Source organism: Penicillium diatomitis, assembly GCF_028827545.1.
Source record: "Penicillium diatomitis strain IBT 30728 chromosome Unknown utg000015l_segment0_segment0, whole genome shotgun sequence".
Lineage (NCBI taxonomy): Eukaryota > Fungi > Ascomycota > Eurotiomycetes > Eurotiales > Aspergillaceae > Penicillium > Penicillium diatomitis.
The window spans coordinates 1,451,500-1,467,070 of record NW_026623187.1 but is presented as its reverse complement, the minus strand read 5'-3'; the positions used below and the strand labels follow the sequence as shown (position 1 = coordinate 1,467,070).

At 51.4% G+C, this 15,571-nt stretch overlaps 4 protein-coding genes across 4 annotated transcripts; 3 read left to right on the top strand and 1 right to left on the bottom strand.

Annotated features, from left to right (window-relative positions):
* Positions 1 to 757: 757 nt before the first annotated feature.
* On the bottom strand, positions 758 to 1,824 carry N7539_009247 (ELYS family protein; the record flags this gene model as incomplete). The annotated part of the gene is made up of 3 exons (XM_056938842.1): positions 758 to 1,303; positions 1,358 to 1,587; positions 1,671 to 1,824. 3 exons carry the CDS (start codon positions 1,822 to 1,824, stop codon positions 758 to 760), a joined length of 930 nt encoding a protein of 309 aa, XP_056786219.1.
* A 306-nt stretch (positions 1,825 to 2,130) lies between these two features.
* On the top strand, positions 2,131 to 6,693 carry smc4 (condensin subunit SMC4; the record flags this gene model as incomplete). The annotated part of the gene is made up of 3 exons (XM_056938841.1): positions 2,131 to 6,396; positions 6,455 to 6,532; positions 6,598 to 6,693. The coding sequence occupies 3 exons, from the start codon at positions 2,131 to 2,133 to the stop codon at positions 6,691 to 6,693; spliced, it is 4,440 nt and encodes a 1,479-aa protein (XP_056786218.1).
* A 2,037-nt stretch (positions 6,694 to 8,730) lies between these two features.
* N7539_009245 (uncharacterized protein) lies at positions 8,731 to 9,307 on the top strand (the record flags this gene model as incomplete). The annotated part of the gene is made up of 2 exons (XM_056938840.1): positions 8,731 to 8,804; positions 8,848 to 9,307. The coding sequence occupies 2 exons, from the start codon at positions 8,731 to 8,733 to the stop codon at positions 9,305 to 9,307; spliced, it is 534 nt and encodes a 177-aa protein (XP_056786217.1).
* Positions 9,308 to 12,460: 3,153 nt separating this feature from the next.
* On the top strand, positions 12,461 to 13,637 carry N7539_009244 (glycoside hydrolase family 16 protein; the record flags this gene model as incomplete). The annotated part of the gene is made up of 2 exons (XM_056938839.1): positions 12,461 to 13,263; positions 13,340 to 13,637. 2 exons carry the CDS (start codon positions 12,461 to 12,463, stop codon positions 13,635 to 13,637), a joined length of 1,101 nt encoding a protein of 366 aa, XP_056786216.1.
* Between the last annotated feature and the right edge of the window lie 1,934 nt (positions 13,638 to 15,571).

Genomic DNA, 15,571 nt, shown 5'->3' with positions numbered 1-15,571 from the left:
TTCGTAGTTGGCGCGCTTGAAACTTGTCTGCGGGCGTTATCGTTATCGCGATAAGACCTCGATCAAAATGCATCTGTCTTCGAGATGGTCTAGAGCGATCTGCCCAGTGATTATCGGTAGGAAATAGTAGGAACAGCCACCTACAACGACTGCATCATCTGGATGTAATGCATAGCGGCCTTCAGATCGAACTATTAGATCCTTGTCACAAGTGTCTGTCAAAAAGCGCTTTGAGAGTTCCATTTTCCAACAAAGACTATGCAATGACAGAGTATATATCTAGTCAACCCTGAAAGAGCATGTTTCGTCCCGCAATAACCTTAGAGCTATTTCTGTCCCCTGGAAAGCAGTGGAGGGCAACACTACCTAAGGCATCACGCCTCGATCGAGTGCGATCTATACTCCATCACGGTATTGTCAGTCTCTCTGAACCTTGAAACTCTGAAGAGTTCGGTCCGATGAAGGGCTTACTGAAATTCAAAATTGATGACTGTTCATAGAGCTAAGACGAGATGGGGGCTGTGACTATGATGAATCACCTAAACCTTGACAAGGAAGACGCGACTAGACGGTAGTTTATGCCAGCATTTAAGCGAGTACTGGTCATGCCGACAGACACACTGCTTCGCAGTTTGCCAAGTCAGAGTTAGACAATGTCAACATTGCAGAGGTACAGCTCTTCGGGATTTGCACCCAAAACATGTCACTGAGGCTTTGATTGAGACAGTAGAATAGAATTTGCGTGGGTATATGTGAATTAGTGTTGTGTTTGGCGCATGCTGTGTCGCAATGTGTCCCAGTTTAGCCCATCTACCTTCTTGCCACCCAGTGCCTCCAACTCGTTTTCAAGCCCGGTAACCCGCCCAGTAGCTAGTCGGCGCATCATCACTGTATCTTTGGCCCCCGGGAGAGTCCTAGCCGTTCCGTGAAGCAAGATCTCCTCAAACCAGTCCTCTTCGTCTTCACCGAATGGCAGACCGACAAGTTCCATGGCGCGCCTGCTCCTTGTCTGCCCAGCGGGCGTTTTCAACACAAATTCAACTAGCTGGTCAAAGTAGAGCCGGCGCTGGCACTCATCCCACTTCCTCGTGAAGAAGAATGCCTCGGTGACATTGGATCGACATAGGGTTTCGAAGAAGGCTCGTTGCACATTGGGACCTGCCAGGGGAGGAGCGGTGGTGTGATAGTAGGCGATGGCAAGGCCGTCGTCATGCTTGGGAAGATGCGGCAAGGTCAAGACGTAGAGAATCTCGTCCGGGAAGGTTGGAATGAGGGATGGTTCAGTGAGTAATTCAATTGCGCGCTATGCTTCGTTAACTGGGGTTCAACGATTCATTTTGTGTAGCGGAGGACGAACTCGGAATTCTAGCCGATCTAGGTTCCAGAGACCCTCAATAAACAGACGGTACTTTTCGGGAAGATGGCATTCTCGCGCAAAACGCGAAGCAGCGTCAGGCGCACTGCGACAATCTTTCAAAATGTAATAGATCAAGGCCTGCTTGTGATGAATATCCAGTTCCGAGGAGACAATCTTCTCAATCAAAGATCGGAGATCATCGTTGGTCTTAGGAGGGTAGGCCTTTGATGCTGAGCAATTGTCAAAAAGAATCCGTTAGCCAACGTCGACAAGGGCCTTCTCATGGCTTGGTAGGGCGATGATACACTCATACCTGCTTTGATTCCCGCAACGCCCAGCAGTCGATCGGCAAAAAGCTGATTCTCCAACGCTTTGCGATTGGAGATTATCTGATCAACCACCTTTGAATCATATGAGAATTTCTTGTTGAAATTGAAGATGTCATTGAAGTTCTCCCATTGCGCCATGGTGAAAGACTGAGCTCTTGTTCGACAAGTGTCTGTCGCGGGGATGCAGATGGCGACAGCTTGGGAAGGCCTCCTCCGCGGAGTGGTAAGATTACGCCAGTAACGTTACCGGGCGGTGAGTGATTTGTTATGAGCGTGGATTAGCACTTTACCATTTTGGGTGGAAGGTAAACAACCCACTTTCCGGTACATCTGCGATTCATCTTTTTCCCCTCATCTCAGCAACTCCATTTCCCCCACCCCTCCGATCCGGACTCACTCGCGTTCATGAATTAAAGCGACGTTGAATCATATCTGCGGCTCAAAATGGCTTCGATCGCTAAGGCTAGGCCGTCGCGCCGTGCAGCCGCGCGCCGAAGCTATGTGGTTGAGGAAACTTCCGAGTCCGAGGACGCCGGCAATGTCACACCAACCGCCTCCACGCAAGACGGCGAGGAGGAGGCGGACGACGATGATGACGACGATGAAGAAAGCGAAGACGAGCAGGACTATACACCTGTTGCGCCCAAATCGAAACGTCCCTCTGGCAAACGACTGACTCTAGAGCCCGTGACCCCCGCGACTGTGAAACCTGCGCAAAAGTCACGACAGCCAAGAGCATCGATCGCACCAGAGACAGAGGAGTCAGATGTGTCTCAGGTAGAGGTAACGGATGACAGCGAGGAAGATGACGAGGAAGCCAGCGTTATCTCTGCCGCCGTGGACCCGGACTCTCCCTCGAACCAAGCAGTCTTGAAGCGGAAGAGCGTCGAGCCTGCAGAGGCTGACCCTGATTCGCCTATGAATAAGGCGACACTGAAAAGACAAAGTATGACTCAACCCCTTGAGAGTCGTGGTTCAATCACTCCGACGTCGACAAAGGGCTCACTTCCCACTCCAGAGCCATCTGAGTCGCCAGAGACCACTCCAACACGCGCACACCGGGAAAGTGTGCCACCTCTGTCCGACATTACCCAGTCCGCCACGAATGTGCAGACCCCCATGAAACAAAGCGAAGACGCCAAACAACAGATATCGATCATCAACCCCAATTCTACAGTACTTGAACGACCGATGGACATAGTGATGAAGTCTAGGAATATGCCATTGCCCGCGGTGGCCGAGGATTCGGCGGAACCAAAGCCCCGCATGATCATTCAAAATCTCATTCTAACCAACTTCAAGAGTTACGCGGGAAGGCAGGTCGTCGGCCCATTCCACGCGTCTTTCTCGTCCGTAGTCGGCCCTAACGGATCAGGGAAGTCCAACGTCATTGACTCCTTGCTATTTGTGTTCGGTTTCCGTGCCAGCAAAATGCGTCAAGGCAAAATTTCGGCTCTGATTCATAACTCTGCGCAGCACCCTAATCTTCCTTTTTGTGAAGTTGAGGTTCACTTTGAGCAGGTTATCGATCTGCCTGAGGGCCGCCACGAGGTTCTACCAGATTCTCATCTCGTTATCTCCCGACGCGCGTTCAAGAACAACAGCAGCAAGTACTACATGAATAAGAAGGAAACCAATTTCACTGCCGTTACCACATTCCTCAAGGACCGCGGGATCGATTTGGACCACAAGCGGTTTCTCATTCTTCAGGGTGAAGTCGAATCCATTGCACAAATGAAGCCAAAAGCCGCCAATGAGCACGATGAAGGACTTCTTGAATATCTAGAGGACATAATTGGTACCTCCCAATACAAGACACCGATCGACGAAGCTGCTACAGAACTCGAGACATTGAATGATGTCTGCGTTGAAAAGAATAGTCGCGTCCAACACGTCGAAAAAGAGAAAGCTGCTCTGGTCGATAAGAAGGACAAGGCCTTGGGTTATCTCCGCGATGAGAACGAACTTGCAGAGAAGCAGTCAGCTCTCTACCAGATTTACATCAATGAGTGCGCAGATAATGTCCGCGTGACCGAGGAAGCCATCCTTCAAATGCAGGAACTTTTGAACTTGGAGCTTGAAAAACACGAAGGCAATGAGACTGGCATCAAGGAGCTCGAAAAGGCCTACAAGCGCGGTGTGCGTGAGTACGAGAGCATGGAGAAGGAATCGCACGCTGTCGCAAAAGAGATGGCCAAATACGACAAGGAGAACGTCAAGTTTGAAGAAAAGAGGAAATTTCTCCTTGGGAAGCACAAGAAGTTGGAGAAGACCATGCAGACCAGCCGCCTGGCCGCTTCTGAAAGCACTAGTCTCGTCGAGAAGTACGCCGACGACATCGAGAAGAAGACTGGAGAGGTTTCTCAACTTGAGCAGGAAATGCAGACCGAGGAGGAGGAACTTGATTCAATCCGTGAGAGTTTGAAGGGAAAGACTCAAGGGCTTTCTGAACAAATCGCGAAGAAGCAAAAGTCTCTAGAGCCCTGGAACGAAAAGATCAATCAGAAGCAGTCAGCTATGGCTGTGGCACAAAGTGAGCTGGACATTCTTCATGAACGCAGCAATGCCGGCGCCGTTCTGCTGGAGGAAGCCCAAGCCAAGACCGTGACCATCGAGGAGAACATTGTCGCCAAGGAAAATGAACTTGAAGAGCGACAGGCACAGAAGGAGACACTGGAAGCTGAACTTGCCAAGTTGCAGCACGATTTGCGAAAGTATGGCGCTCGCGAGCCAGAGGTACGCGCCCATGTCTCCAGTGCACGACAAAAGGCCGAAGAGGCACGAGCAAGCTTGGCCAGTACGCAGAATCGCGGAAGTGTCTTGACTGGTCTTATGCGGCTCAAAGAGTCTGGTCGTATTGACGGATTCCATGGCCGTTTGGGTAACCTCGGCACAATCGACGAAAAGTACGACGTGGCCATCTCAACTGCTTGTCCTGCACTTGACAATATGGTTGTCGAGACAGTCGAAATCGGTCAACAATGCATCGACTACCTTCGCAAGAACAATCTCGGACGCGCAAACTTCATTCTTCTCGACCGCCTTCCTCGTCGCGATATGGCAACTATCTATACCCCGGAAAGTGTGCCTCGCCTTTTCGACTTAGTGAAGCCCAAAGATCCCAAATTCGCTCCTGCTTTCTACAGCGTGATGCAGAATACGTTGGTGGCGAAAGATCTGGAACAAGCGAATCGCATTGCATACGGTGCGCGACGTTGGCGAGTGGTGACACTCGACGGTCAATTGATTGACGTTTCGGGTACCATGAGTGGTGGTGGCACGCGGGTCGCTCGAGGTGGTATGTCTTCTAAGCAAGTTGCCGACACTACCAAGGAACAAGTCGGACGGCTTGAGTCTGATCTTGAAGAATTGGAGCGGAAGTTCCAGATCTTCCAAGAGAAGCAGCGCAACATCGAAGCCAACATGCGGGAGAAGACGGAGGAGATCCCGCGAGTGGACACGAAGATCCAAAAGATCATGATGGAGATCGAAAGTGCCAAGCGCAGTCTTGCAGATGCTCAACGGCGGGTGAAAGAACTCCAAGTCGCGCACAAGCCATCAAAGACGGATGAAGGTCAAGCGGCGGCCCTAGAGAAGCAAATTGAGGCAATGAGCGACGATATTGAGGAGCTCAACCAAGAAAAGAGCGGCATTGAAGAGGAAATTCAAGAATTGCAAAACAAGATTATGGAAGTCGGCGGTGTCCGTCTTCGTGGCCAGAAAGCCAAGGTTGACGGTCTGAAGGAACAGATCAGTCTGCTCAGCGACGAGATCTCCAACGCCGAAGTGCAGAAGTCCAAGAACGAGAAGCTTATCACTAAGCACTCTAAAGCCCGCGACGCTTCGGAGAAGGAGATTAACCAAATCACGGAGGAATTGGAGAAGCTCGAAGAGGATGTTGAGAATCAAGCCAATGACGCTTCTGAATGGAGGCAGAAAGCAGACGAGGCTCAAGAAGCCCTTGAGAGCAAGAAGAGTGAATTGAAATCTCTCAAGGCCGAGCTTGACGAGAAAGTGACCGAACTCAACGAGACACGCGCCACCGAGATCGAGATGCGTAACAAACTGGAGGAGAACCAAAAGGCCCTCGGCGAGAATCAAAAACGCAGCCGGTACTGGGAGGAGAAGCTTTCCAAGCTCTCCTTGCAGAGTATCAGCGACTTGGGTGAGGAGCAGGAGACGACGGAGCTTCAAACATACACCAAGGATGAGTTGGATGCGATGAACAAGGAGTCTCTCAAGGCGGTGATTGCCGCTCTCGAGGAGAAGGTGCAGAACACATCCGTTGATCTTTCGGTTATCGAGGAATACCGTCGCCGTGCTGCTGAGCACGAGTCCCGATCAGCGGATCTGGCCGAGGCGTTGTCATCTCGTGACGCTGCCAAGGCCCGCTTGGATGGACTTCGCTCCGCACGACTCAACGGCTTCATGGAAGGATTCGGCATCATTTCTCTTCGTCTGAAGGAAATGTACCAGATGATCACCATGGGTGGTAATGCCGAGCTGGAACTCGTCGATTCGCTCGATCCGTTCTCCGAGGGCATCCTGTTCTCGGTCATGCCCCCCAAGAAGAGTTGGAAGAACATTGGCAATCTCTCGGGTGGTGAAAAGACGCTTTCGAGTCTGGCCCTGGTGTTCGCCCTGCACCACTACAAGCCGACGCCGCTCTATGTCATGGACGAGATTGATGCGGCGCTGGATTTCCGCAACGTACGTCCTGTTTCTGTATACTCTTGTCATTATTGGCATTAACGACTGACTTGACTAGGTCTCCATTGTGGCCTCATACATCAAAGAGCGAACGAAGAATGCCCAATTTATTGTCATTTCGTTGCGCAACAACATGGTACGCCTGTCTTCCTTTGCGTCTTCCTTTCCGATCGAGAAATGTCTTGCTGATTGTTTTCACAGTTTGAACTCGCTTCTCGCCTCGTCGGTGTGTACAAGGTCAATCATATGACGAAGAGTGTCACGATCGAGAACAGAGACTACATTGAGGGACGATGATGGGATTGAGCGATATCCGCGCATTCTCTGCTTTTGCATTCTTGGACATAATTACATTTTCACGGTCGGATAGGGTTGTGTTACGGTTTCTTGTTGATGATATCATGGGCTTGGAGTTTTGTGGGGTTCTTTGGAAATGAATCGTTTCCCAGTTGATATACACCTATACAGTGACCCGCCTCGAAGCTTGCTGGCAGTAGCAGTGGCAGTATTGAACCGTGTCGGACATTCCCACTCCTCCCCCAGGACTCCAAGTGCTTAGTGACTTGGGGTGGGAAATGGAGATGTCACGAAGTAGTAATAGAGCGATCAAGTGATCTGGTGAGCATAGATGTCTGACACGCGCCTTCTAGGTGCATCGCTCCCTATGAATGTCATGTCTGCAAGGGGAAGGAGCTCATCCATCTGGCTCCTCGGCCGCGACGACTGCCGCGACCGCTCCATTTTTCCCGCACTACAGACATATCTGGACTGAAGCGATTCACGTGATAGTCGCGTTTGTCATCTCGGCTGTTGGTCAATTCAATTGACAGGCATTTCACTTACTTGGCACAGGCCAACCGGTTCGCTAGACAGCTTGTCGATGAAGGAGAAGAAGGTTGGCCGTGATCTCAAAATGACGACGTCATGACAAAATGGTTACCTATTGCTGTGCGGTACTGCAGGAGGGCAGGTACTTTTCCCCTTTTGAAATGGAACTTGGAAGCCTCCGCTTGACCAGGATGTACCATCAAATGTATAATGGATAGAGTATCGGAGGCGTGGCCCAGTCTCACGCGGCAGGGAGACGTGGAGTTTTGGAGCTTCCGATTTCAAAACGAGGCACCCGTCTTTGCTTGCTTGATTTTCAACTCGCTCATCTCAGCTTTCGGGCGGTGCAGGTACTCCAGAATAATTAAGTTATTCTAGTGCTTCCCCAGAGCTGTGCGCAAGAGGATCCTTCAGACCGGGCCAAGAAGTGACCTGCATAAGCCCTGCGTCGAAGCACTTCAATTTCACGCGGGTTCAACCTGTCCTTGAGACGAACGGTTTCTTTCATCTGCGATCGACATCATCTGGATTCTGGTTTACCCCGCTGTCTGGGCCGGAATGGCACTCCAGGTTCCGCCCTATCACTCAGCATCGGCTTCGGTGTCTCTTGCTCCAAACTTGCTCGAAGTTGAATGATGTTCTGGCTCGTGCTTCTGCACTTGCTCTCTGTTCCAACTTCCCAGCCTCTTCGGGGCCCTTTGGAACAGCCGCGATCATCCGATCGAATCTCATCCAGGCGTTCGCAATCTCATCTGTCTCGCTTGGATGGGGGAGTGCTGCTATGTGGTCCACTGAATCTCTCGTAAAGAAATAGACAATAGGAACATAAAGCTCGTCTTATATCCCTGCCGCTTGCTCCGTCTGCGCCCCCATCGTCGCCAATGAAGATGCGCTCCTACTCCTCGTTCCCGTCTGATTCCCAGTTTCGATGATATTTCCGGAACCCAGCCGTCCAGTGGCTGAGGGTCGTCGAACTTTCGCTTTTCAGCTTTCCAACCATCTCGGAGGAATCGTAGTCGATCTGTTGACGTCAGCGCGGGGTCAAGTACAGTACTCCTTGACTTGAGTTCGACAGCAGCATGAACAATTCTTTGCACGGCGGCTGCAAATTGTATTACTTTTGTGGAGAATGAAGGTCTTGTCTTGCAGTGCTATAATGTATAAGACTCGCGGTTGGCTGCAGCATGTAGTGTGAAACTTTTGAGAGTTTGGGTGCAGGTTCAGTCAATTCCAGCTTCTACAGATTGAGCGGCTGTCGCCTGGTTTCCGCTTGCAACTGAAGGGGAACCTAGACTCTATCAAACCCATGCAATCATAGACTGGCAAAAGTGGCAACAGAGAACGAGTTGTTCAGTCTTTCTAGCAGCGGTCATTCAATCCATCCTCTCTCTACTGTCGACTTTGGTCAAGCCAAACGACAACATCTTTCTTCCGTGACATACCTCTAGTCGAATCGACAAGTCGACTTGGTAGTTGATACTACAATTAAACAATGGTTAGTACCGCATGGAGTCAAATATTCGAGAAGAGAACTTCCCTTCTACATCATCAAAACACCCCCGTCCACCATCCACTCTGTTGTACCTCATGAACCAGGGACAATACCCGCGTCACGAACCATAGCTCTGGCATCAACCCTAAGAACCACACAATCATCAATAAACAGATCTCCCTACCCATCTTCATCCCCTGGATCGACCTGCAATTTCTCTCCCCATCACTAACATATCCTGGATTCTTTCCATTCAACCAGGCACCCACATCCCACCTGCTCACCCCCCGAGCCCCAAACGACTGCCCAAGCAACCTCACCGGCGGTGCAATCGCCGGCATCGTCATCGGCTCAATCTTCGGTACTCTCCTCCTCATCTGGCTCTGGCGCTTCCTCCAATTCCCCTGGGCCAGTGACGATGTATCAGATGTGGGCTATCGGCCCCCGATCACCCGGACGTCTGCGGGAGATGAACGGCGACGACGACGACGAAGATCAGCTACCGTGGACTACTATGTCGAGAAGCCAAGAAGTCGCTCGCGGGGATATCGGGAGGAGGTGCGTCGACCAGCAAAGGTGTATCTTTCATGAGGGGTGGATGGAGTGAGCTGAAGGACCTACCTAATTCATTAATTGATGGAGGCGAGATGGGATGAACTGCAGGTGGATGTTGGCGTCTGTACCTTCCAAAGGCTCGGGTGAGGTGGCGATGGGTGTGTGTTGTGGTGTGACAGGTGGCTAATGGCTAAGTTACTGCGTTTTTTCTAGTGTTTTGTCTGGCGGCTCTTGTGTTTCTTTGGTGATGTGTGGCGGAGGAGTTAGGTTATGATGAGTGATGATTTATGAGGATACGTCGAGTTTCATTCACGATACACCTACTAATGGGCGTCTGAAACGTGAGAATATCGAATAATGACATGTCATGCCACTCAATGTGAACAGACTGGATCTGTATACACCAGACTAATTTCCATTCACCTCTGTGCCTAGGTAGGTAAAGAGAATGGAAATATAGTGTACTCGGCAGATACCGCCTACATACCTCTTATCTGAATCCAAGTAAATGCCCACGGGCATTCTACGTCCATAGGTTTGAGTGACCATGCACGTATGAATAACAGCGCCCTCCTTGACTGGTGCGAATGCTGTACTCGGGGCTGGACTATCTTCCTGTACGGCATCGTCTCGACGAGGACCAACCTGACCTTAAATTTGAGATCCCAAGATCACGGGCACAAAGCTCTAAACCAGGTGGATGTCCAAAGGGACGTGGGTTGATTTATAAAGTACTGGAACCCTCTCTCCGTCCGAATGAGGTACCATACCACTGGAGTTATGACACAGGGAGTGGGAATTTCAATGTTTTCGTTGAGACACGGAGACCCAAGATATACGACAGATCTCTCATCCAGGGGATCCCATCGCTGCTTACATGGATATCAACGTCGAGACCAGATGGACACCTGTCTGAAATGGGTCGCTATGGCAATCGTGAAGGTCGTGATTTGTCACTGGAACGGAGTGATCGAATCGATCAATGTCTCTCATGTAGGTCCGTCTACGCCTTGCTTCCATCAAGATGGTATAGAGGCGGACGGGCCGGGCCTAGACTCGACTCGGTAGGTCGAGGCTTCCCTCCACCTTCGATACTCTATGATTTGATATGATCACCTGATTAGAGGTGCTTCAGCTGGACGGCTCTCACCTTCGTAATTCATGGCCTGCTTTTTACAAGTGTAGTGAGTAATGAAGGGCTTGGAAGAATAGCCTCGTACTACATAGTACATGACGATGTAGTTACTACTAGGTGATTCCATGTACTCTCTCACCTTCACAGTCTTCACGATTCACTGCCGTGTTTAAATTGAGATCCTTAGCGTTGTTGGCATCTCCACTACTTCTTAGGTTTTTACTACAGACTACAGAGACTACAGACTCACGGAATACAGAAGAGTACCTCCAGAGTACTCCCTTAGTCAGGTGTTCCTCCCAACGTGACCAATGTGACCACGTGATAGACTCCAAGTTTCAACCGCGCCTTGAATCGCAAGTCCGGACTCGGCACGATCATCCTCTCGATTCGTCTCATCAAGACGACCAGTGGAGGGAGGTTTCACCAGCCCAAGGTATGGTTTGACTGGGGTCTACTGCTTCAATACCTTCACCATCAGGCCCACTCTCATGCTCTCAGTACTTTGGGTTATGAAGGTGTGACGAGATTATCACCTCCGGGTGCCCCTCTGACAATTGGTGTCCTCATCATGATAGGGCGGCCATCCTGGTCCTTGCCGACTGCTCTTGACTTCTCCAGTTCTTTCACCAACCTGGAAAACATCCAACATTGACAACAGTATATGTCTTCCCCCCCCCCGACGCTCTGTGGCTGGTGGATGGTGCCCTGACTCGACGCCATCACCCATTCTCAAACGTCCATCACTCCACCACTGCATGCAGCCGTGGACTTCCGTCGAACCGACCGTTACGTATCCAGCCAATTATCCATGGTCTTCATCATCTCGGGACCACTTGACTGCTTGAAGTCTCGACTGTCGACCTCATGCGAGTCCATGTCTTGTTATTCGCTACCACCCTGTTGAGTGTTGACTGTAGTAATGACTGGACTGTTCAACCCCAAGTCGATCCATTCAGGAACGAACCAACCACACTGAGCACTGGACCAAACCCCTGAGTTGATCTCATTTGAACTTCGTCATCCCAGTCACGGGAGTGAGCATGTGATTGGTCACAGTAGCTCGTCAGGGGGACTCCTGCAGCCAAGCACGGGGGCCGGTAGATTGCTTGCTGCCGCTAATCCCAAGTGGGCTTAGTGGTGATAAGAGGCGGACGGGATTGTTCCCCTGTTCATCTTACTGGGACTCTGTGATTGGACGGCGGGCGGGCAACTGTTTTTTTGTTTGGACTCCCAGCGGCAGTCCCCTTACCGTCCACTGGATCCATCGACTGCAGTGCTGCACCCTGCCAGGCTTGCCAGCTGCTCTTGCGGGAGGTGGACGGTGGTAGTGGTACAGCCGAGAGGGGAGCCAAATACCTCAAAATTGAGATGCCTGATAGGGACACAACGGACTCACACACGCTAATCGCACTGAGCCAGCACCCTCTCTTGGCCACCCTCCACCCAAAACAGACTAGCAGATGGAGACACCCTCAAGTCGTCGACGCCAGGCCTCTCGGGGGCTTGCCAGGACTGAGCAGCGATTCCTGATTGGCATCTGCTACTCAGTCTCTGAGATCCACCACGGGGCTCGAGAAGAACTGTTTGACTCGCCCTCTCGCCCACCTTCCTCTCTCTTTCCTCTCGTCTCGTTCCCCCTGAATATTATTATCGGGTCTCCACGCTCATTGACGCTGCGTCCTCGCTCCCACCCTCACACTCTTTAGGATCCGCCGCGAACTTGTTGCTGCTGGTGGTGATTCCACCTGTCCAATCTTTTCATTTGTGTGATTCGGCTGCCGTACGACCGCCATCACATCCTCTCCCTTCAGAACTCCCGATTTTTCAGAGCTGGACTTTGACTCTGTACCCATTCATTCTTGCCAAAAAGAAAATCCTTCGTGGTGTGGATTCGCCGATCCTTCAGCAGCAACTGATTATCAATTCTCAAAAGAACGGAAGAACAACCACCGAGCTTGCCGATTGCGAGAGCAAAGACGTTGGCACCTCTTGTGTAACACGAGGAAAAAAAAAGAACATTCGATATTCTCAAATTTGATCAACTAGTCGAGATGAGGCACTTTTGGACGACCGCCGCCTGGGCGTCCCTGATGGGTTCAGTGGTAGCTCAGACATTCACGAACTGTAATCCCCTGGAGAAGGCTTGTCCAGCCGATCCGGCCTTGGGCACTGAGCATGAATGGTGGCTCAATTCGACCATTGACCCGTCTGTGTGGAACATGTCCACCGGGTCCATCAACTATGCCAACGGTGCGGCCGAGTTCACCATCGCCAAGGTGAACGAGTCGACTCTGATGCAGTCCAACTTTTACATCTTTTTCGGTGTGGTGGAGAGCTGGGTCAAGATGGCCAAAGGTGGGGGTGTCGTGAGCAGTGTGGTGCTGGAGTCGGATGATCTGGACGAGATTGATTGGGAGTGGGTGGGATACAACACAAGTGCTGTGCAGAGCAACTTCTTCGGCAAGGGCAACACCACCTCGTACGATCGCGGTGGGATTCATTACGTCCCCAACGCCGATACCGAATGGCACAACTACACCACCCTGTGGACCAGTGAGAAACTCGAGTGGCATATTGACGGTCAGGTGGTGCGCACCCTGCCCTTCAACGATCCCAAAGCCTTGGGAGGCAAGAACTATCCGCAGACGCCCTGCCGGGTCAAGTTCAGTAACTGGCCCGCCGGTCGAGAGGGTGCCGCCCAGGGTACCATCGAATGGGCCGGTGGCCTCGTCGACTACTCCAAGGGTCCCTTCACCATGAGTGTGCAACGCATTCGCATTCAGGATTACCACAGTGGCAAGGAGTACTCCTACGGTGACCGATCGGGCTCCTGGCAGAGTATCAAGGTTGTGACGTGAGTATTGAAATCTCGGACGCGGCAAGCATACTATCTCTTGGACGAATTCTGGCTGACTCCTTTTGGGTTAAAGTGGAAACTCGACCGTCCAGCAAAAGATCGATCAGCCGCCTCCCAAGTCTCTGTCCGAGAAGTGGGCGGATCTGCCCCAGGCCACGCACATTGGAGTCTATGCGGCCGCGGGAGCTGTCGGTGGCCTGCTCATCCTTGTTCTGGGCTTCTGCTGCATTCGTCAGCGCCGCCAAGGGCGTCTTGAGCACGCCCTGGCCGATTCCAAGTGGAATGCCGAGCGAACGGAGATGGCCAACTTCCAGAGTGATTGGAAGCAGACCGAGTGGAAGCACGGTGGCTACAGCAAGGTCAACAGCTAGATCACCCTAGCTACGTTGACTCGTCCAGCTGTCGTTTGTCGTCTCCTATTGTGTCTTCTATGTTTCCTGTTCACGCCCTCCGATCGTGTGCTCTCTGTCATGAATGGAATCCCACGAACCGTGTGTTACCACCACTGTCCTGACGCGCCCTTCAGTCCGCTACCGACGCGTCGGCTCTCATAATGCCTACCAGTGCCGGAATATTCGGTTGCCAACTGCAGACACCTCCCACGTTCACGATCCATCTCAAGTACGAGTCACAAGCATCCTCCTAATGACCATCGTCTTTCTACTTGATTTTCAGCGTGTTGCCGCTGCTTGCGACCTTTTCCTCGCCTTTTCCTTTCTTATGGCATGTTCCTGTTGATATCCAGATTTTGCGCTACCCTCTGCGCCTTTGCAATGGCATCCTGTGAGAGCATTTCTTGGATGCTGTACTTGGTTCATTTCTCCTCATGCCCCCGCAAGTTATATGGTAGTCTTTTTCCTCCTATGAAAAGTACGCGAGTCTAGGCAGTACGCGCTCTCCTCCCGAGGACTGCTTTGACGGCACACCTTAATATGAAGATCGTGAGTCAATGCCTGGAACATCACCTCGTAGTGGGAGATCAGAGGTGACCAAGTCGGGCCGACGAGACGGCGCACAGAAGGTGGAAACGTCATGGACCAAAGGGTCAAAGATGATCGAACCATCGGCTCGTGAGGTGATCTTCCAGTCCACCTGCACCTAGGGTATAGTCATGGGCTTTTTGACCAAGGACCACACCCGACCAGCAACAGATGATCAACACGTCGAGGCCAAACTTAGCATGGAACCTGTTCGGGGCTCGAATGCGAGGGAGTTGTGTATCTCGAGCACAGCCTCACAGGTCAAGGTTGCTCATCTGCAATTCTGAGATCAGATATCCTGTACCGCTCCGGGCCCCATCATAGCATGGATGTCATGCGGAAAGACTGTGTTCAGGTACCGCCGATGCAACCTTGCAACCCTGAGTGCCTTGTGGCGGGAGGTATGCATCGATGCTGACAAGCCACAGTTGTATTCCAGTGACTGGAATAGATGTCTGTATGTTTATGGCAGATGCGTATTAGGCTACCACCTCACTCGGCATCACCGACTGGATAGGAGCACTGCCCATGAAGATTCGAGAAACTTCAGCAATCAGGTAGTCCAATAAGTCTCTCAGTACCATGTACCACTGACGCAAACACAGACTCCGCATCTGTCATACCAAGGTAAAGCAAAGCAAAGCAGAGAACATCGGAGTCCCAACCTTCAGTCGGCCCGATCGGTGTCCACAGTCCGTATCCGACCGACGTTCCATTCTTTCGACAGGACTTCCCCGGTCCCGTGCTCCATGCGGCATACGCCATAGAATTAGGCAATGAGGCATACAGTCATACACTCCTACTGTGCTAATGTAGTAATGTTTAAAATGGACTAGCGTGAACTGTTAAGTGTGCTAATATTGCGGGGGTTGTTTTGCCGTTGACAGGGGTGTCAATGGGTGGTCTTGAACAGTGCAATTGTTTTATGCCGATGCATATCAATTGCATAGGGCAATAGTTATTCGGTCTTCTTGTTCTAGAGCTTTTGGGTTGTTGAGTAAACTTCAGTCTAGTAAAGATATGCCCGTTGATGATGACGATGGGCCTTTTGCCGAGATCACCAATAGCAAAGCACCAGACTGTAACCTGAAAGCTTTCAAGGTTGCGAGCTGAGTACTCACGAGCAACTAGTGTAGTACTAGTTAACTACAGCTTCAGTACTTCTATTCGCATTCGAACGGCAACGGCATTCACCATGGCCGTCCAGTGGCGCATGCGACCGCGGAACCCAACAATCCAGTTGCTTTTCTGGCGAGAAGCCGAGGCTCCAGTGTCCCCGGGTGGATCTGGCCCTTCTGCCTGTCATGGTCCGATTTGATTCGATT